The sequence below is a fragment of the Hylaeus volcanicus genome, chromosome 2 (genome assembly GCF_026283585.1).
Source record: "Hylaeus volcanicus isolate JK05 chromosome 2, UHH_iyHylVolc1.0_haploid, whole genome shotgun sequence".
Taxonomy (NCBI): Eukaryota; Metazoa; Arthropoda; class Insecta; order Hymenoptera; family Colletidae; genus Hylaeus; species Hylaeus volcanicus.
In genome coordinates, this window is record NC_071977.1 from 30,195,753 (window position 1) to 30,218,664 (window position 22,912).

The 22,912-nt window shown below is 45.8% G+C and overlaps 2 protein-coding genes across 13 annotated transcripts in view; one reads left to right on the forward strand and one right to left on the reverse strand.

The window, feature by feature from the left end:
- LOC128872117 (potassium voltage-gated channel protein Shaker) overlaps positions 1–22,912 on the reverse strand; it is a 198,828-nt gene that overhangs the window by 84,165 nt on the left and 91,751 nt on the right. For 5 of the 12 annotated variants that reach the window (XR_008456103.1, XM_054114475.1, XM_054114476.1 and 2 more), the window contains exon 2: positions 21,976–22,065. The exons of 6 other annotated variants lie outside the window; for them this stretch is intronic. Coding sequence is in view for 5 of the 6 variants with exons in the window: in XM_054114475.1 (XP_053970450.1) it covers positions 21,976–22,065 (90 nt within the window). In the remaining variant the exon portion in view is untranslated. The remainder of the gene's footprint in view (positions 1–21,975; positions 22,066–22,912) is intronic. One more of the 12 variants, XM_054114482.1, reaches the window with a different exon arrangement.
- Positions 192–22,912, forward strand: part of LOC128872119 (uncharacterized) — a 57,556-nt gene continuing 34,835 nt past the window's right edge. The window contains exons 1-2 of the mRNA XM_054114491.1: positions 192–234; positions 4,565–4,664. Of these exons, the coding sequence (XP_053970466.1) occupies positions 207–234; positions 4,565–4,664 (128 nt within the window). The 5' untranslated portion in view covers positions 192–206. The remainder of the gene's footprint in view (positions 235–4,564; positions 4,665–22,912) is intronic.

Here is a 22,912-nt window from a genome sequence, read left to right on the forward strand (position 1 = left end):
TTTTTTTTGTTTACGACACTCGTGCTCCCACGGTCTCTGTTTATTTTTCGAATACGATCAGTAACGTTCTGTAAGTTGACTCGTCAGGAAGTTTACGAGTATAAACATAACACGAGGAACCGTTGAATCTATTTTCCTTTGTGCCAACCACGCCCAAGAGGACGAAAGTATTTCGCAGTAGAGAAGGACAGTGAATATAGAAGAGGATGGAGCGAAAACATGGGGATAATGTCGGTGAGTTTTATTCAGTTTTACCTGGATCCTGTTACATACAGGGTGTTAACAAATATGTGGGACATTTTGTGAGGATCAAGTCTTTATACCAGTACGAATCAAAAAGTCCTTTACAATTTTGCAATCTGAGGCTTCGTTGTTGAGATACAAGCGGTTAGAAATTTATAGGCACTCACACGCGAGAAAGACGCACCGACGCACACTCGCTAGTCAACGGCGAATCAGCTGATCCTGAAAAAATGTCCCACGTGAAGATAGTTTCCGTGCATGTACTTTACTGTAAATCGCTACGATAAACAATGCGTGTTACACGAAAGCGCTTCTTTTCTTTCTCAACGTAAAAAGACGTAATTTCTAACAAACGCGACGGATCGAATTCGTTTCTATCGGAAAGTACGTAACCGCGGAACGATTTAATTCGAAGACGAGGAGAACGTCGTTTTCGACCTTGACACGGTCTTTATTTTACTTGGACGCGTCTCGAAATTTCCAAGATTGGCTCCGAATATTTCGAAGACACGCGCGCTTTAAAACGGACGTCCCGATTTCGTAGCTTTTACGAGTGCTCGACCGCAAGGTCCACCGCCAACTCGAGAGCAAACGGAGCGTCATTTAGGTTTGTCGCAGCCAACGAAGGGACGAGCTCGTGATCGCCGGCTCCGATTAATTTGGATCGAAGTCGTTAACGTCTTCGAGAAACACACGGAACAGTGGGTCGACCGTACTCGTCTTGGAACGTGGCTTCGTAACGTAGCGTCCTGCAACTTCGGATCGCAAAACCTCGACGCCCCGTTTCCGCTAATGAGGTCGCGAATTAATTACGAAAGTCCACGGTCGAACAAGTATTACGCGCGGTGGGGCTTTGACGCGAGTATTCGAGAACAGGCGCGTCCGTGGAAAGGATTTTGAATCGGTAAGAAAATTAACGTCGACGCGGAGTCGAGAGTCGAGCAGATGAAAATGTAGTTTCGAGTAGTTTTACGAGCGTCACTGGAAGTCTTGTACCTCGACCACAAAGAACGTTGCAGGCGATCGTAAATAAGGGACAGGCCGCGTGCTCGTTGCAAGTTTAAAGATTGCGGTAGAACGCAGAGGAGAATTCGAGCATGGCGCTTTTCTGAAAGAAAGTATCGCAGCTGAAGCTACAGATTTTGCCGTGGATTCTAATCGAAACTAAAACGTCCGAGAATTTCCACGTGGCCTCGCGTATCGTTAAACGTTTATTCGTTAAAAAATGGAGTATACCGATAGCGACGTTATTCGCGGATACCAATTTCTCCCAAGCGAGCGTCCGCTCGAATGGCAAACACTCGATATTATGCAAGCGACGCCGTCAAAGAGGAAGGAACAAACATTGAACGAGATATCAATGGTATCTTTCGACAGGAAGCACCAGGAGAAAAACAATATTGCACGGAATTGCATCCCGTTTCCTTCCGTTCGTCTCGAACAGAGCGCATGGTCAATAACGAATCTTTCCTCGTCTCGCGCGCGCGATCGGCGCCCGTCTACTCTCTTTCTCTCGCGCACGGTGAAGATTGAATTAATCGCGAGACCAACCGAGCAACGTCTGTTCCGTAGAATTTCGTGCAGAGCCGAGAAGGGCGACCTGGCTTCCGGCATGGTCGCGATTGTTCTCGAGATCAATTGTTCTCCGTAAAGAGTACGCGACACACTTTGTCGCGACTTTACAGCGTCGCTTGAGATCCGTGCTCCCGTCGAAAGGACGAATACCCGCAACTTTTGCGCGACGGACCGCTGAAATCGTTTCTGTCGCCATTTTTCAATCTTCCGGCGCCGCACAGTGGCCGGATCTGCATGGAAACGCGAAAAACACATCGTAACTTCTACATTTTTTCGTATTTTTTGATAATTCCTTTTTTCTATATTATTTTCTAAGCATATTAGAGATTCTATACTTTAAGCTTCAATATCTCCGAAAAGTGCAAATATGTGCCACTAATGGTACCATCGAACTAATGTACAATATTTTATGATTTACTATAATTTATTCTAATTGTCTATTTCTAGTATTTATGCATCGATTTGTTGATTCGATGAAATACGCATTTAGTCATTAGAGGGTGGGTAATTTTAATTTAACTTCCTTACAAGCAGATACTTGCCACGAGAACCCCCAAATGTTATTACAACCGATATACCCCGCACCCTCTAATGGCTAAATGCATATTTGACTAAATCAACAAATCGATGCATAAATACTAGAAACAGACAATTAGAATAAATTATAGTAAATTATAAAATATTGTTATTCACGGTAGCACATACATTTCGAAATATCCCCAGAAATGAAAGAAACGTAGCGAAATTTTTGTTGAAAATCCATCAGAATCTAGTTGGAATACGAAAGGTCAACTTCAGGTGCATTTTTCTCAATCGTTAGAAGGATTAGAAATAAAAGCATAAATTGTTTGAATTGAATGTAAAAGAAACGACATTACTTTCTACTCCCCCTGATATTACGCGAAATTATAAGAAACCATTAGCAGACCTAAATTTTACAGTTAATTAGCTACTAGGATATAATACTAGATTCATGAAAATATAACTTTTATAATTCAGGGTTTTTTCCGCCTTTCAACCACTGTGCCCCGTACCGCGGAACGTTCTTCCTACCGACCGTTAACCATTTATCGTCGTTATGGAATCGTTGCGTCTCGTTAAAACGACTTCGAACACTCGTTAATTCTATCCAGTCGTCTACCTCTAAAAGTAAACTTTCATCGATGAGTTAGGACTCCGGCGACTGTGATTTTATCTTCAATTTTTCTTGGCTGGCAAATCTCGAAGGCTGCCTTTACAATTCCTCTCGACCCTTTCATTAATTCACCCCTGAGCCCTCCACTCGTCGACGTAGCCAGAGGAAATACGAACTACTCGTAATACGGGCACCGATATTTGCCTTCCCCGCGCTCCGCTCCGATGATATCCGTTCGAGTATCCGAGTAAACAGAAACCCCGGTGTTTCTGAGAATGATCAAGAGAATGCGATCGATCGAACGGGATTACCGTTCATCTTAAAAATTATTCGTTCAAAAATTCATAACAAGTTCAAAAATTCACTATTTGGTTACAATTTTGCTTGTCTCTATTTTTCTGATTTTTATTACTATCTTTTTGTTATTTGATAGCAAGAGCGTATAGCCCGCAAAGAGAGTACTATCATTATTATTATAACTCGTACTCGAGCGAAACGATTAATTATTACCTCGGACGATACTATGCAAGGGTGATTCTCGACGAGTAGAAATGTTTTTAAAATATTCATCGCTCGGTATCGACGAAGACGAGAACCGTTTGTCGCGTTCGTAGAGTTCGTAGAGTTCGAGTCCGTCGATCGAAATTCAAAGTATCCGAGACACTCGTTTCCACCCTCCTTCGATAGATCACTACGTGACCCTCGATCGTTTCTTAGAACAGCGACAGAGAGACGGGAGAGGGTTGCGTATCCGAGAGGGTCGCCGAGCACTCGACGATCGATTAACGCGACCCTTTCAACCCTTCCGGATCCGACGTAATTCGCACCGGTTCGTAAACAAAGCAGGAGAACCCTCGCAACTTTCGAACGACACTCGCGAGCCTCGGTGAAATCGGCACGATCGTTCGCGAGCGAAGATGAAGCTAGAAATAGGGACGAAGGGAGAAGAGTTCTCGAGCACTCGCGAACGAGACACGCCGAAACTTTTCGCGTGCTTTTCTCGGGCTTTTTCGCGACACCGCGAGACCGGAAACCGAAGCGCGGGAGCCAACGGATGCTCCGAGCGGAGACGAGCAGCCGACAGCGTGGCTCGCGCTTAGTTTGCGATGTCGCGTGGCGTTCCATCTCTTCGAAGCTGTTCTTGCTTTCCACCACCAGCGACGCGGTACCCCCGACCGAACTCCGCCACCCCCGGAAGCCGACTTTACGCTCTTCTGCTCCGCTCGAAACTCCCTCGAGCTCCCCTAGCGAGTGCCGACAGGCTCGATATTCTTTCCGCGCTCCTGCACGGAACACGATCAACCGCACCGGTGCTCGCCACCCGCTTCGCGAGGGAACGTCCTCCTCCCCCTCGTTGTCGTTCGCTCATCGAGAACAAAGTTAACCTACGTAAGCGAGATTACCTTCTCCGCGTTCACGGTAATGTGCCGACGACCTCTCTTTAAACGTCTCCTTCAACGTTTCCTTTTCGTTTCTCGTTCTTTTTCCTTTTGTACCGCGGCAGGGAGATAAGTTCATATTTATTCGGGTGAAGTAATCAGATTTGAATTCGTTTACAGGGTTTTCGAACAATTGCACGGATGATTTACTTAAATTTTGCTTTTGTCGAAGTACCAACATTCAGCGACGTCTCGACTCCGATGTTTGCCGACGAACTTCGAACGTACGGAATGGCAGCGAATAAAAAAGAGGACGGAGCGAAAACACCAGGGTACGTACGTGAATTTTATCCAGTTCTCGGATCCAGTACTCGGATCGTTTTACGCTACTCGGCGATCGAACTTCCGGGCCCCTCGACGGGTATACTCCACAGTGTTTACGCGGTTTCTGTGCATCGTGGAGAAATTTCATAAATGGCGCTATCATATATTGTAGCTCGATAGAATGCTTTCAAATCTTCGGGCTCGCGTGTACGTCGGTGCTCGGAGAATGTCGCGCGCCGAGGGTCTATCATCGCAACGTTATTAATTGAAATTTACGTTTTCACTTGAACAGCGTGCATGCGGCGTCGATAAAATTTCATAAAAGAGACCGCGGCAGGGAGATAAATTCATATTTAGTCGGGTGAAGTAATCAGATTTGAATTCATTTACAGGGTTTTCGAACAATTGCACGGATGATTTACTTAAATTTTGCTTCTGTTGAAGTACCAACATTCAGCGACGTCTCGACTCCGATGTTTGCCGACGAACTTCGAACGTTCGCGCGCCGAGGGTCTATCACCGCAACGTTATTAATTGAAATTTACGTTTTCACTTGAACAGCGTGCACGCGGCGTCGATAAAATTTCATAAAGGAGACCGTAACGGTCCTATTTATCGTCGATTACATCGTCGGGAACAGCGCTGTAACGCTCGAGAACGGAAGCTGCGAACGGGAGCTGCGATAACAAAGACGATCGACGAAATTTAACAAATCGCCCGCTCGAGTCTTTCCGTTTAAGGAGGCTCCAGCGCAAATAGAAGTAACGCCAAGAAAATGATCTCAAAAACACTAGCAAATAGTAACGATAGTAACTCTGTATCGATTTACAGCGTAACTGTGGAGCCTCCTTAAACAAATGTTTACAGTCGCACGTCTCAACGTCGCGGAAAGCCAATCGAACCGTGCGACGACGATTTTCCGTTTATTCCGTCGTTTGGGTCGTCCATCCTATCGGCAACGATGACACAATTTCAAATCGGATACGTGGGAATCGAACGTTTCGAGGACACCAGAAAATTATCGTAGAGAAGCGCGGATCCTCGAAGCATGCATCGCCTCGATAAATTGATCTCCCCTGTTCCTACTATTTTTCGAAAGCTCGAACGATAAGGGATTCGCGTGTCTCGCCGGATGTCGGAACGGGCAACGAGTCACGGATGAAACACGACCGAGTTTCCGCCCGTAAATCAAACTTTTCGCGGCTGCGGATATCCATTTACAGCGTTCGACGTCGATTCGTGTAAACGAATGTCTCGAAAAGCGTTGGAAACGTTTGCTTCGCCGAAGGAACGCCGGGTGTATCGAATTAATCATAACCGCGGATATTATATTATGTTATATTATCAAGGACTCCTGTTTCACCCGGGACGTAATAGCCTGCTCGCATAGTATATCAGCGCAATCGACTCGACCGCCCATCCCGTTCCACAGCCGAGCATTATCTAGCAAATTCATCACGGCCGACCGCATTGTCGGTGTCGGCTCGGTAACCGTTATTACCGTTATCCACTTCCAATAAGCATTATCCTGAGAAGGTTGGGGCGCAAGCAGAATGCGTCCGTGCGCGAACCGGCGCAGCTTTTGGCTTCCGTCCGAGTCGGGATCTTCTTTCGGCGATCGTCGATAATGCAGTTACCGTGCACCGTGCGAGCCCGGTGGATCGTCTATCGATCGGGGCTTTCTCCGACCTGACCTATATTCGAATCCATCCTCGATGAGACCGGATCACCCCCGTCCTCCTCCTTCCGACCGTATTTGGCCTCGAGTGATCCTGTCTCGCGCGACCTTCCCGCGAAACGCGTCGCGAACGTCGGGACGCGTCGACGACCGGCGCCTTCGCGGTGCGCTTTCGCGACAACGCAGCTTTCAACGGGTTTTCCGCGCTCAAGGATAACGCGACGCGATCAATCGGCAACGACTGCCACGGACGTTTTCCTCGCTCATTTTTCACCGTCTCAAGGAGACCCACGCCCACGCGAAATCTTCCTTACGGTGAATAGTTGAACACCAAAGACACGCGCCGCGAATCTACGTGGAATAAGAAACTCGCGATCGTAGCGGGAGTATTTTTATATTCGGCCAAGAATGAGTTTAATAGAGAAGAGGGTAGGCATAGCTATGGGGTTTGTACGTGTAATGCCGGCGACTGACTCGCAACGGAACGCTGCTCGCTTCGAACTCTCGGCTGTATTCTTTCTCGATGCTTCCTACTCGATTCAGTGAAAAGTAGACGATCAAACTAAGCGAATGCTCGCGTTACATTGCAATGTTCTGTTGCAAGTCGGTCGCCGCTGGCTTAAGAGCATGTTGTCCTTGTTGGAATTGGCGTTTGGCGACGCGCTCTCTCATCGTGCAATTTGGATTTTTCCGAACCGGTGGCTACGCGTAGCGAAAGCGATGGACAAAGGGACATTCGTTGGATCGACTTCGAGGCGACCGTTACGAGTGGAGAATGTGAAAAATACTGACGAGTATTTTTATATTCGGTCAAGTAACGCTGAACGTTAATGTTTTCAATAGAAACCACGAATATTTATGGGACCGAGTATGTTCCTGTAAGTCTAAATTGCACTGTGATCGAAGGAAATCAGTAATATTCCCTGGGACGTAGGGTTAATGATATAATAATAGCCGGGTACGAGCATCGGGCGTACCTTTACTTACGTAGTTATTTTATTCCTACACATTTCATCTCTCTCAACTTCCGGTACGTATTCTCGGTTCGTATCCTCGTGAACGCTTCGCTTAATTTTTCCCTCTTAGATTTCCATCTTACTCGACCTATTTTCTTACGTTGTGTTCCTCGTCTTACCTTAATTGTTTGCGTTTCATTGTGCTTGCGCGATAACTTCGAAAGTGAGTCGCGGACCAGGCTCTGGCTCTCCATTATGCAAATTAACAAGTATTTCGTAATAATAAAGGAAGCCGAACTACCTTCTACGAATACGATGTACGAACGAATGCGAAACGAAATAAACAAAGCGAGCGGAAGATGGAAGGGCGAGTAGTACAACGGGAAACGTTGCTCCGTCGATTTTCAAAGAGACAACGAAGCGCTATCGAGAGGACGAAATTCGGAGAAATTCGTGGATTTGTGCGCCCTCCGAAAATTACGGTCGAGCTCTACGAAGTTACCTCTTCGCGGAATGATTATCGGCTCGAACCGAAGAGACCGAGGTGAAACTTCTATCGGAACTCGACGCAAAACGATCCGTCCGAATTATACCGTCCGAATTATAGAGGCCGTTCGTTGACCTTAGATGCCGTACAATTGTACGAGATTTATCGTTTCTCTTCGGGGCAATCTAATATGCCGGCGAAACGGTCGGAAACTTCGGGATTAATTAAGGAGGCTCTAGTGCAAATAGAAATAACGCCGAGAAAATTATAAAAATTTGTATACGGGTTAGATTTTATCCCAAAAACAGCCACACGAATTTTGGGAAGGCTAGGGTACCTAAAAGCTAAGGAATAACTATAAATGTTTCAATTTTTCACTTTTTAACGAGGGCTCTTACGGGAAAATGCGTTTTCAACACACTCAATAACGCGCTACAAAGTAATCGACGCCGAGATTGGATCGAAAATTTTATGCATAATAGAAAAATATCTAAAGAACGTGTATCGATTTACAATACTCCAAGGGTACTTGTAGTATTAATAATAAATTAAAGAATACTAGGATAATGCGTTTCGTCTTCTGCTATTGACATAGTACGAGGAGATCTGGCACGCTGGACGAGAGGTTAGAAAACGCGCGTTTAAATACAAATAGTACTGTAGTTTGTCTGAAAATAATTGATTTATATTACTTTATGATACAATATAAATATAATAGATATAATAACGACTAAAAATCAATGTTTAACATAATTTTTTTTTTTTTTTATTTCGATACAAAATTGCGAACAATTGTAATATTTTAAATACTATGCCAAATCTACTACTACGTGAATCAAGCGACGAATAGTAACTCTATATTGACTTACAGCGTAACTGTAGAGCCTCTTTAATTTCAACGTTCCCCTGAAACTTGTCGGAGCTTTTCCCGCTTTCCACTCCGAATCGTATAAATTCCACCGTGAAAATGTAAGTTCGATCGATGAAACATTCGTTGCATCGATTTCTTCGATGTATCGACCTCGTTTTCTCTCGTATCGTGCTTATTGCGCAAAGACGAACCTGTTAACCAGTTTGCGAACGCATCTCTTCCAAATAGAATTTACGTTCCTAGAGCGAAAGCTTTCACCGTACCTCCTCTTCTGTCTCGGACACAAAACAGCGGTAATGCGGTGGTTAAATAAACTCTTCGCTCGGTAAACTGTGCGAAATTAGGGGAAACAGATGGACGAGATAATTATCGCAGCGAGGGACAAGATTAACGTGGAACAAACGTAAGCGACAAGAGTTTCCCGTGTTCGAGCTGAAAATAATACGGGCCGTCCCGCCGTGGGAAGTGCTTCGCACGGAAGAATAAATGTGTAGCTGCCTAAAGATATAACCCTATCGAGTTGCAATTTCCTCGGCGTGGAACTTCCTCGATCAGCGCGATCAGCGATCATAGTCTGCGAGACGAGGCGCGATCGAATCGAGCGCGTCGCGACTTTGCAGTCGTCCCGAAAACTGCGAAATGCCGCGGAAATGGCTCACGGTAAAATCAGAGGAGGAATGTCACGGTCGTGATATTCGGTGTCAAGAGTAGCGAGAATGGCAACGACAAGGGCGGGCGGCCATTAACGCCGCATGAAAAATCACTCTCCCGATGCTCTGGCTGAAATTCAGCACCGACCTCTCGGAATATCGTTGCCCGGCATAATTCTCGTTCCGGAGACACCGCGACTATTAGTCTCGCGGAGGCCAAGGAGAAACGTTACCTCAACCTTCGTATCTCTGGACCCAATAGAAACGAACTTTGCAATTTTCGGTGGGTTGGCAAACAGAGAACCAATCGAACCAATCGACCTCCGCGTCGTTACGCGCGAGAAGATGGAAGATTCCTTTCTAAACCCTTTGCCCTTCGACACAGTAAGTCGCTCAGCAATAACGTTTGTTTAAGTTTAATTTCATTGGAACTCGAAGTGTCAATAAAACGATTCGCGACGAGATAAGGGTGACCTGGTTTCCAAATCTCAAATTAGAGATCTCGTCTTGGAAGACAATCAAGCTTGGATCAGCTAGACAAACGTCTCGAAAGCGGAGGAACAGGTGAGGCTTGTTCCTCGTGGAACGTTTCGAGTATCTCTGTAGTCGCGTTCCTCGCTCAACCTGCCGTTAGACCGACCGGAAGAGGCTATTGTCTCCGAGTGACGGTCTGCGAGGACAATCGAGAGCGAAGGAGGGAAGCACTTTCGCCGGGAGCTTTCAAAACAATGACGCGCTTGCGGTAGGACATGGACGAGAACGCGCTCCGATTGTGCGCCAAAGAGCTGCGAATATTCGAAAAAAGAAAAGATGGGGAAAAAAAACGTTTGACCTTATTTCTAAGAGCAAACGTAACCTTCCGTTAATGGAAAGGATGCTTTCGGGAGAATCTCGAGAAACGATCGTCTTCACTGTGCTATAACGTAGAGCGAGAAATACGAACTTACGATTGACTTACTGCGACGAAACGGACAGACGGGAAGAATAAAAAGGTCCCGCTTGTAAGGAACGCCTCGGAAACTTTGGAACCTTCGTAGAACAGGATACTTAACGCGTCAAAGGTGTACTTTTATCGACTTTCTTCCGAGCAAACGGACTCGTAGCCATCGGGGAATCTCGCAACTTTATCGTTCTTCTCGCGTAGCAGCGGTCGTTAACGCGACGTTCCTTCTGTCGCCCTAAAAATAAGCGATTCGTCGCGGGTTTTCTATTAATATCTCTTTAACGGAGCCTCGGACAACATTTTCTCTAAGGAAAAAGTTGTTTGGACTTCTAACATTTTTAGGACACCCTGTATATCAAAATTCAAGCGTGCTTCAAGCGTGCTGAATTTATTTTTTGTTTAAATTGACATTTTCTGGACAAACAGATAATTTATGTATCGTACGTAACAACTGTGTACAACAGTTTGAAAACGGTTCGAAAATAATCCGACTCGTCGCGGTATGTTTAACGTTAAATGCGAATTAGCCGAGGAAAGTCCGGACCGTGAGAACATTCCTATCGAGAGGAAAGCGTACGTTTCCCATGATTTTTACCCGACGTCACGGACACTAAAGCTCGCTCGAGCAATCACGAGATTCTGAATGGTCTCACTTGTTAAAAGTTTCGTCCCGGAACGCGCGCGAACTCGTTTCGCTCGCTCCGCTCTCGGAGTAATTCCAATTACCGTAATAATGTACGGCGGCCTGTTCAGGAGTTTTAAGGATAATTATAACTTCCCGCGACCGGCTGTAACGAAACTCGTCGGAATTAAAACGAACTGCGCCGCTCGCGCGTGATTCGAGCGTTCGTCGAGTTTTGTCGCCAGGGACGCGTAAGCGCACAGAAACGAAATTGATACTTAGTAACGCGTAAACGACGCCGAAGATCGGCGAAACGGACGTTTCGGAATTACACTCGTCGTTAGAAAATTCGTATCGTCGGCGAGCAATCGCGACACAGATCAAACCACCCCCGACCGATGTTAGTTCGGGACGAACGTACGGATTTCGATATTAGTTTTGTTATTGGCTCGTTAAGCTCGATGCTCCCGATTCGATCCGGGCTATATTTATTCTGGACAAATTTAATTAAATCGAACGTTGATTTAATAAATATTGATCGCGACGAGTGCGCGACGAATCGCGACCAGTTAATTGCAGCGGAGGCGGTTAAGTGGATAAGGTTTGCGAGAATTTCAAGCGAAATCGAATCGATTGTCGTTGTTATTCCTTGCGATTACTCGGTACTCGTTGAGAATATCTACAGCCAGATATTTGTAAATGTTATCGCAGCGGAAGTATAACGAAATATTCGTTGCGAGAGCATTCGAGTTTGTTTGCAGCTTCGTCGAGTATCGAATATCGGAATTAATCAAATTCGAACGGTAGTCGATTCGTTTTTCGTTTCGATTTTTCAGTCGGTTCGTTTCGATTCGCAAGTTTGCAGATTCGACCCGAGGGGTACGAGTTACTAGGAGGCCGGGAACCCCGGACACCGCGGTTTGGTCGATCGTTTCCAACGATCGATCCAAGCCTCTCGTCGCTCTCGAGACTCTTCGCCAACCGGCTCGAGGATCGGCCATTTTCGACGCTGAAACCCGAGGCATCGTTTCGAAACGCGATTCTCCCGATTTCGGTCACGGATTCGGTAATCGCATCGACGTCTTCCAAACCTCTCGCGTCGAAAGGGTTCGTCGAGCTCGGGATAGCCTATTCGAACGTAATTACGTCTTTCGCGTAAATGTCGAAGTTACGTGTCGTTAGAAATCTAACACGACGGCTTACCGTATTCGAGAGTCGGATCGCTTACTATGCAAAACAGGATCGTAAGATGTGTCGATGTCTCGGATTATGCTTGGACTCTCGTATCTCTGATTTTACAAGCAAACTTATCGACGTCTCAAAGAAAGCTACACTATCCTTGAATAACGTAGGCTACGTTTTATTTTTATGAAAATACGTTTTCGATTCGAAATCCGAAAATTCGTTGATCAAGTGGAAAGAAAAGCGTTACCATAGATGCATTCTTGCTACTGACCGACGTACATGTTTTGTTTTTGTTTTTCTTCGTTCGGCGCGACGAGACTACTACTATTTCACGCGGTTCAAACCGCTCAGCTAGCATCTGAATAAACTATTTCCCAAGTAACGCTAATATACCACGAAACTCTAGAATTACACCTCATCGTTTGCGTAGACGAGTTTACTAAAAAAAGATTCAAAAGCGTGAACGAAACTCATGGAGAATATACACGCGTGCACCTGTTATTTTCCTGTCCTATCCTGCTATCCTCTCGTTTTACCAGCGTCATCCCGAACGTTATTAATTTTTGTTCCGCGAGCTATTCGAGTGTCTGTCGGCCATGTTTGGAAGCGTCGTGCATCGCGAGCGAGCAAGAGATTGAAACTCGACGAGGTCGACGCGCGCGGCGAGCTCATTTATCGGAAGGTCTATTGAAAGCCGCGAGAAAAGGTTCGCGAAAAGCGCGGGAACTGCGCGCGGCGCGCTGGCAAAGCCCGGCCGTGGGGTTTGCCAGGCTCTTCGAAGCGCGTCGCGTAAACAAACTGCTGAAACGAAGGAAATCGAAGCGAGTGCAACTGCCGATGCCGCTCGCGGAAGCGCAGCTCAAGGGGCCATATCTAGGCATGCGAAAAACCAACAGCGAAAACAAGGCAAAAGCGGTGACTGCGTTCGATCGATGCGAGGAGGAAAAAAGATCCTCTTTTGCCCGCCAGTTCCTCGTTGCACCACACTCGCGCCGATTACTTCCGCGAGAAGATACCTTTCGTTACATACCTTTCGTTACATACCTTTCGTTACATACCTTTCGTTATAGTCGGCGACGATTTCACCTTAGGCACGTTATTTGGAAATGAAAATTTTTTACGAAAGTACATCGACCCTTTCAGACGTCGCGTTCACGATTCAGACTCGTACATTAGCGACACTACCGTTTAGGGAGAGTTTAGAATGTCCTTATCGAACGTCCTTACGAAGAAAAGATTTCTTTTCTTACATTTTCCATTTTAATTTTGGCCCAAGTGAACCGTAAAAATGAAATTACGTTAGCGCGAGAAAAAAAGATAATTCAGGTCTGAACGACGCGTGGGCGTATTTCGAAAATAACTGATCGTTGGTACAGCGATTAATTGCATGTTAGCGAATAACAAGAAAGTATTGCGCGTAGTTGCATTCTTTTACGCGTTTTTCATAAAAAAAAAAAGAAAAGGATGGTATTTTCATTGAAAAATGTAAGTAAAATCGTGACTGGCTCTTAGATACTATTTACGAGCAGTTGTAACGTTTTTCTTCCTCGTGAAGCCTGGTCGAACGTTTCACGGTTAATTTGATCGCATAGATCGTTACTTTAAATCGCGCTTCGGCGAATCGATCGAAAGAGGAAATACAACGCAAGGTACGATACCCTTTACGGTGGACCAGAGTTCCTTCGAGGGAAGAATGGAAGCGATATTTAAATCTTTCTGTGTAAAGCACCGACCTCGGTTATCTTTCGAGTCTACCGGCACCGGTTCGCCCCTCTGGCACGATCAATCGCCGCGTAAATAATTTTCCGCCTATGCGATAAGCTCGAGGAGCAATCGAGCGGACACCCTTCGACCGCACATCCTGCGCGAGGGCTGATAGTTAACAGAGGTAAACGGCGGATATTCTTCTTTCTTTGACCGGACCGTTTCACCTATCGAATCATACCGTCTATCGCGCCGGGCCTTTCGGAGAAATTACGCAGCGAGGATCCTCTCGTCATCGATCTCGGCCGCGCGAAGACAAATTTTCGAGACGGACGCAGTCGCGTACGCGGCGATCGATGGCACAGCGTTAGATTTCTCCGAGTGGCTCTATTGGAAATGGGTTATAGAAACGATTGCCACATAGAGAAATTCGAATAACATACTATTTGTTGTATGTATTATTGACCGAGGAAGTAACGTCCCGAACTCTACGAGGTCTACGAAAGAACTGAACTGTATACAGGGTGTCCCAAAAGTCGGGGAGGAGCCGGAAATGGGGGGTAGCTGAGACGATTCTGAACAACAATTTCCTTTGCAAAAATGTTGTCGGAGGCTTCGTTAAGGAGATATTAAGAGAAAACCCCGACCAATCAGAGCGCGAGGATGCCGATGCAGCGCTCGCGGTAGCCAATGAGCGCGGCCGCCTAGCGCGTAGCCTTCGCTACCGCGGCCGCTCGAACGGTCTACGCGCGCTCTGATTGGTCGGGGCCTTTCTCTTAATATCTCCTCAACGAAGTCTCGTACAACATTTTCGCTAAGGAAAAAGTTGTTTCAAATCACCTCCACTCTGTATATACAGGGTGTCCCAAAAACGTTGTAACACCTTGAAAGAGGTGGTTCGAGAGGTGATTTGAAACAACTTTTTCCTTAGCGAAAATGTTGTCGGAGGCTTCGTTAAGGAGATATTAAGCGAAAACCCCGACCAATCAGAGCGCGCGTAGACCGTTGGAGCGGCCGCGGTAGCGAAGGTTACGCTGTGGTGGCCGCGCTTGTACGCGAACAAGTGACTCGACGTGCATCGAAGGACATTGACGCTGCCGTCTAGCGCGTAGCCTTCGCTACCGCGGCCGCTCGAACGGTCTACGCGCGCTCTGATTGGTCGGGGTTTTCTCTTAATATCTCCTCAACGAAGCCTCATCCGACATTTTTGCAAAGGAAATTGTTGTTCAGAATCGTCTCAGCTACCCTCCATTTCCGGCTCCTCCACGACTTTTGGGACACCCTGTATACAGAAAGAAAATTCGGTCACAGGGATCAGACAAAGATCGGCCGTCCAACAAGGAGACCATTTCGTCTCGAGACGAAATTTCCTGTAGAGATTTCCATGCGAGTCAGTGTGGCAGTCAACGCGTTGAAGAGCTCGAGATCTATAAGATACATTTTGTTTTTAGTCGACGATGTAGCGTGGATTATGACTATGGGAGTGCGACTGCCCGAAAGAAAGGGAGATTGCCCATGTACCCTTCGGTTCGTAGGCGCCTCGCCAACTACCGAGGAAAACCTTGTAATACTGGTTTCGTCTAGTTTCCAAGCGACAGCCACTTTTGTGTTCCAGCTTATCGGTGCCGGAAGCTCTTATCCGAACAGACGTCGGTCGGAGCACGTTACGCTCGGCGAATTTACACATCGGATGCGTATCTTTCGCTTCTCGACTCGAGCGAGCCTCCGTCGCTACGAATTCTACGGATTCGCGAAAACATCGCGGAAAGCGTTTCGATCGTGCCCGTCGCTATCCCGTGCTCATCGCGAGGCGCGTCACGATACACGCATCCCTCCCTCTTTTCCAACCCTAATTGCACTCTCGTTCGGGCTACGCCGGATGAGTGTGCTAAGCCGTTCGCGAATAATTCTATGAATTCCCGTTAGGCGTGTTTGTCACGCGATCCCGTCACGCTAACGCGCGTCCCGGAATTATGCCTTCCAGTTCATTTTCCGCTCTTTAAAACCTGTTCACGATTACGCGTCCAATTTCGACAACGTTCGTTTATTGTATCGGGCAGTTTCTTCTTGCGCGAACGAACATTTCAATGGATTAAGGGTAACCTTACGTACGCCACGGTGGTCGTCGATGACCTGGCACGAACGCTCGCTGCTCTATTTATACTCGCCTAACCGACGATTAAAATGCAATCAATTCCTACCAATTGCAGCGAATACTTTCGTACCATTATATTCCATTCCACTTATCGATGTTGGTGTTATTACGACCACTGTTACATCGTATCCACGTAGAGGTGCACAGTCGTTCCCATAAATATTCGCGATCTGTGTTTATCGAAGGAATTTGTCTAAATAATATGTTTGATATTTTCAAATAAATCTTTCGTTATAAAAAAAAAATATAGAAGAAAAATTCGGCACGTAACGAGACTTGCATCATAAAATGGGGGGAAAGAAAAGAAATAAATTGAAAGCGTCGAAACTTGAAAAACCAGTTTTTTTCCCGAAAAATCTAAAAATTGTATAGAAGACGAATTCAAATATTTTGATTTGTATTTCTTTCATAAAGTTCATTCAAAGATGGATATTTTTAAATTTGTTTCGGTTCGGTACAAAAATTTGCAAAAATTCACAAAACGGTATTTAATAGGATACTATGATACAAACAAATTTCAGCCAAGTAAAAAATGGTCGTGCCCAAAAGTGGTCGAAATGGCTTGGAATGTATAAGTGTAAAGTTTATCCATGTGCATATTTGTTGTAACGAAACATTTGTTTGAAAACATCGAAACTATTATTTAATTTAGACAAGCTTCATCAACCCCTTAATTGGGGTCTCACAAAGACGCGCGAGACTCGCGTTTGGATATTCGGACCAAAATTGATTATCACGCGCCTGGGCCGTGGTGTATCGTCCCGGGCTAAACGCGAACATCGCATTTTGGTCCCGGGTTGTTGGAGCTTAAATACTAAGGTTGTTGGAGCCTAAGGGGTTGATGAAGGGTGCGAATATTTACGATACTGACTGTACACGATTCTTTATGTTTAGCGTATACGAGACGTCGAGCAAAAATAAAATATAAAAGCGAATGCCATTCTTTGGAACGCGACGCGCAAAGTCAGGCCGCGTGACGTTATCGCCTGAAATACCTTCTTTGTTTTCGCCTATACGAGGAGAATGTTTAGCGGGAAACTGCAAATATTATGATCGACGGAACCGCGTTTCCTGCGATCGTGTTCGTCGAAAATTTCAAGTCGCGGACTTCCCTACTCGTTCGAGAGACGTGGATTGTTTGCGTCGGCGAATTTCCAAGGGAAAAAAAAAAAAAAGAAACGATTCCGTTCGCAAGCTCAAACTCGCACCTCGAACGAAAGTTTCGAAAAATAGCATACGGCGAGCGAATTCGTCGCGATCGAACGAAGTTTTAAAACGCGGTCGGAAGACAGAATCGCGCGAAATATTCGTCGAACGACGAATGACGAACGCGTTAACGTCCGTTCCTCTTTTCCCGATTACCCCTTCTTCGGTTGGCAACCGACTCGCGATCGCAATTTTCGCGCGACAGCGTTGCGTGAAATTTCATAGAATGCTTGCTATCTGGGCCACATGGCCTGACAAATTGTTGATGCTCGACGCAGCGAGAATTTAATCGACCCAGTTTGACGTTGTAACCGCTTACTTCTCTCTGCCTCGAATTAATGAGACGGAGACGTCTTGTTTGCGTTGTTGGCGCTGCGGTACCGGGGATCTTCTTAGCGACACGATGTATTTCGCTCACCGTGTATACTTTCTCTAATTACATAATAATTACAGCGAGAGTTTGCGCGAAACCACCAAGAGAATTCGTCGAGATTTTAGTTACGGATCCTCGCGAATGTTTACTCGTGACTGGATCTTCGAATCGATACGAGTTCGAATTGACATGTATATAGTATGTTGTCGTATACATGTATATAAACCATGTATGGGTGACAGTGCTTTTCACCGAAGAAGTAAAAAAATTAATTTAATTTTGAAAGTCAAGCACGAAATGAATTTGAATGAAGTTCATGAATTTTGATGAAGTTACAAAAACAAATACCACGATAAACGTTTGATTATGTAGTCTCCAATGTTCTAAATAATATTTGATTGTAGCAGAAAATTTCTAGAATATCTATCTGGCAGTGAACGTGTTAACCTTGAACGGGTGGACTGTGTAAAAACGAGAGTAACGAGCCGTACTAACCCTAGAAACAGTATCCGTTGATAGATTATAGTTACGGATCCTCGCGAATGTTTACTCGTGACTGGGATCTTCGAATCGATACGAGTTCGAATTAACCTTGAACGGGTGGACCGCGTAAAAACGAGAGTAACGAGTCGTAGTAACGCTAGAAACAGTACCTGTTGATAGATGCGCTAATCCGTACAGAGGGTGGGCCTGACTCTTACTTTCGTTGACAATGAGAACACTTGTAGAAAATGAGTCTACACGGCGCCGTTAATCTTCCCGATTCGGTTCGCCGGTTGAGTCTCGTCGCACGCGTCCGTTGAGGAAGCCATCGTGTTCCCTGAGTGAGCGAAAGCTGTGCAAACCACACGATTCACAATCGCACTCACGAAGCACTGAGCAGTTCTTTCGAAGCATAATGAACCGACTTCTGAATGAGAGTTCTCGCGATTGAATTCAAACACTTACCGACCGACTTACTTCGTTGGCTTGCTAAACTGTATTAAACCAAAATGGCCGCCGAGCGCGTCAGAGTTGTCGCTTGCCGAAAAGGGCCCGAGAGTCCATAGTTGACATACAGCGCCACCGGTCGATCGACGAGTCAATCAATTGACGCTAGCGCCATAAAGGCGTTTCTCGATACAAAGGGAGATTCGCAAACGTAACCCTTTGCACAGAGAACATCGCGGTACAAATCGGATAAACTGAATTCTCTCGTGCACATTTTCAAAGGCGTGGCGACTTCCTTGGAGGTTTCCATTCGAGCAGCACGAACAAATAAATCAAAGTGACGTTACTGTAGGAAATATTCGGGGACTAATTTCAACCGTTTTACGATTTTACGACTGATCTTTATTATTCGACTGCTTCCGCTCGCTTCTCCTTACTTGGTGTTCTCCCGATCAAAATGATATCTCACGTCGCGTAAATCGAACTATTTTTAACGAAATAACTTTTCAATTGCGCAATCAGATATAATTTCGTTAAAAATAGTCCGATTTACGGGATGTGAGATATCATTTGGATCGCAGAAGCATCGGGAATGGATTGAAGTTACTTCCGCAAAGTTCCGAGAAAAATTGTCGAGGTTGGTATTGTGGCGAGAGGTGAGAAATTAGGAGGGCGTAGTCTATAGTTGTGCTTCGGGAGGTAAAATCCAACGTCGATATTTTGATGAGAATTGAGTGTATCAGGATACACGATGGTTCGTGTATTGAATAAATATTACGTTATAAGTTGGAAGATAGAAACGTTATCCTTACATTCTAAAATTCATCCTCACGTTCTCTCTCTCTCTCTCTCTCTCTCTCTCTCTCTCTCTCTCTCGCACTCGCTCTTTCTCGCACTCTGTCTCCATCCTTGCCAATCATAGATATACTCGTTCGCAAACATTCCATCTATCATGCTTCCTGATTCGCGTTCTTCAAACACACACCTAATTACGATAAATTACATGCATTTTATGCTGCGTTATCTAATACGACCTAACTCCTTTCAGCGCCAAAATTTACCACCCTTTCTGCAACAAAATGGAGCGCATAGGGTTAACAGCGACGTGTTTCCATCGATCGAGAAGTTTTCCAAGTTTCGCTCGGGCGGCGCTAATAGATGGAAGCATAAACTGTCGCGAAAGCAACGTCCGTGTAATCGGAATCATCCGTATCCGGATAACCGGCGTTCCACCGTACTCGTCTGCGACACGCGCAACCGGACGCAACGAATTCCGTCGCGCGTTACCCTCTGCCACGCGAGGCGATATTTCACCCGCCTCTGATCGCATGCCAAGAACCACCAAGCCACGAAACAGATCTTTTCGCGTAACACGCGTCGCGAAATGAAACGGGATACACGGTGGAAAAATAACGATGGGTCTATCCCAGAGGTTCCCAAGGTTCCCAAACTTTTTAAAAAAATTTTAATAGCAATTAATACGAAATATATGTGTATTAATGTTTCTACCTTTTTCGTAAAATATAGTAAAGGAAGGTGGAAATTAGAAACATTGATCTTTGAATTTATGAAACTATTTATTGAACACGGTATAGAATGTACAGTAATACGAAAAAAAAAGTTAAAACATTCGAAATCATCTTAATGAGAAGGATGAACCTGGCGTGCAGCTAATAATTTAGTAATCCTCGGCTCGATTTTCGTCAGCCAGTAATCTTAAATCATCGCGATTGACTATTTCCAATTGGTTTCTATGTTTTTTGTTAATAACTTTTGAATTACTACCCACGTTGGCCATCAGCGGCCGCTTGAATCGCTGCAGCATCCGCTTTGGGAATCACTGGTTTATCCGAAGAATAATATCCACCCTTCCACTTTACCCCGGGAGGGATGGAGGTGGTGTTTGTCGATGAACGATAACGCTTCCGCGTTAGCTCGTAAATCCGATCTTCGATAGTCTTCGCTTTCGTTTTCCGACGATTAAACAATTGTCGTTCGAGTTTTCATTGAGAAAGCTTATCAAAAACACATTTTTATTACTTTTCGGTTCCCCTAATACATCCGCAGAGGTACTAAATAGGTAATAAATCCGTTGCCGAGCCGAGTCAAGCGTTTTAATCCTTTATAGGTCACTGGTACTCGTTACCGCCAAGGAAGGGGCGGAAATTTGGTATTTTTATTGAAAGAAAAATTTCGAGTGAAAAAAAAAGAATGTCCAGGGAGTTCTGGCGCATAATGAAGATTCGTCAGTTTCGCAACGGGATAGGAATCGCGTAAACGTTCTCGAACGCGAGTTTGCTCGGTCGAAAGTGGCTGCATTTGAAATTCAAATGAACAAAGTTAAGGGACAACGTCGCGGGACACGTGGAAAACAATTTCCTCAGACGTTATGCAGCATCAACGCAGCGAACCCGAGGCTTAGCCTCAAAATGTTCGAGAGATCGCGAACGAGAATGGACGTTCGTTGTTCTACCGCGAAAACCCTATCCTCGAGGAGTTACGTAACTCCGAGGATGCATACCGCTTTCAGCCGACGGATATCGATTTCGAATAAAAAATTACGCTCCTCGTACATCCCGGCACTTCCTCCTTAAACTTTCCGACTTTCCACCGTCTTGCGCGAATTTTTCTGCTTTACGGCGACAAGCTGCTTTTCCGCGTTCGGAAAGAGACGATGTCGATGGTTAACCTTCGTCGAAAAATGCGATGACATCTACCGATCGTTAACAGACTCTACGCTTTGACATACCAGAGCCGACCTGGCGTGCTGCGGGACACCAATATTATACAACCTCTTCACGCCCTTGCGTGGACGTGCCATACGTGGACGTTTAGGTTTTTGTTATAATTATAATTACCGTAAAGAATAGAAAGAACAAAAATTTGATCGTAACTTATTCGCTACGGAATCCCTCAACGAGAGGAGTAAAAATTGTATGGTTTCGCAGCACCGATAATATTATCTCCGATGTAACAGAGATATAAGCAAAAAGAATATTGTATCTACCATTTTTATTGTTCATGTACGAAAACTTTCTTTCGCACCTTTCGAATATTCTCAGATATTTTCTGTCTCGAACAAACATTTATTTACAACCGATCGATCGAAACAACGCTCGTCGAGCGACCAAGCCTCGATCTATCGATTAGCCAAACCGAAAGTTCGCCCTTCTCGTTCTCCTCGCGTATCGAGGAGCAAGGCTCGCGGCGCAGCTGTGTCTCGAGCGATCGTTCCGTGTTCCGAGTAGAAAGTTTACGCATCGCTTACTTCTCTATCGTACACATGACAGCTCGATCAACAGAAAAGGAGCAGACATCGAACGACAAACGTACAGAGCCACGCACATAGAAGGACAAACACAGAGGGCACAGAAAAACGACACGAAAGACAGGCAAGCCTGGCGGATCTGGCGAATCCGCGTCGATCCGGTGACGCGATCGCGGCACAGACGACACACGAAAAGTAAAGAAACAAAGACAGAGGCAAAAGGTACAAGGAGACACGTAGAAACATGTGCGTTCAGACAGTGCGTTGTTTGGGAGACTATGGTGGACTCACCCGCCAGCAACCAGGATCATCTGCATGTTGCATGGAGGCGGCCTCTTTCTCGCTTTTTCGCAGAGGGGGCAGTCCGGAGCGGTGAGTCCTCTAGTTTCGCATGCGGTGACAGAACATAGCTATAGAGTGGTAACTAGAGACAGACAGACGGACGGAGAAAAAAATAGACGGCCCTGCTTAAAGTATCGCGCCTCGACGTTTCCGCTGGTGTCTCTTCCGAGTAACGACCGCGACACCGCGAACATTCGGGACTGACTGCGAGAACGACCGACAGTTTCCTCTGCTGCCGTCTGCTATCATCCGTTTTCATCCGTTGCGTTTTTTCGGCAGCTTCTCGACCGCGCCGATAGCGATGGAATCGAGGGTAACGCGAATACGGAATTCTACAAGGTGTCCCGTAGCTGTTCCACGATTCTACGTGAAAAATCGAATCGAAAATGTAGAATAAAGTTCATTCGTACGACGCTTTATTTTCGAAAGGAAATAAGTTTGAAAATGTAGGAGTCTAAACGAAAAATAAGGCACGGGGATCTCGAATCCACGATCCTCGGATCCACAGTCGACCGCTTTACCTACAAGACCAATCCCGTAGCCTACGTTTCGTGTTCTTATTTGACTCATTGTTGGGTATGGGAGGCGCGGATACTACACTTGGCTATCCTGAATTGACATTCATTCGCCCTCGAATGTCCGTTTTCTCGGGTTTCGCGTCTCAACAACAGTGCGCGCCGCACCCTCTTTCGCGAGTGTACTCCCCTCTCTCTTTCTGGAACGTTGTTCTCTCTCGACGCCTCATTGTTGCCCGCTCCACCGTCAACACGACACCGTCGTTCGTTTGTCATTGTGTTCATCGTGACTCATCGTCACTGGCCGGTTCTCTTCGGTGTAGTTGCCGCTGTAACCCCCCATCCCGGACGAGCCCCCATATGTAGGAGTC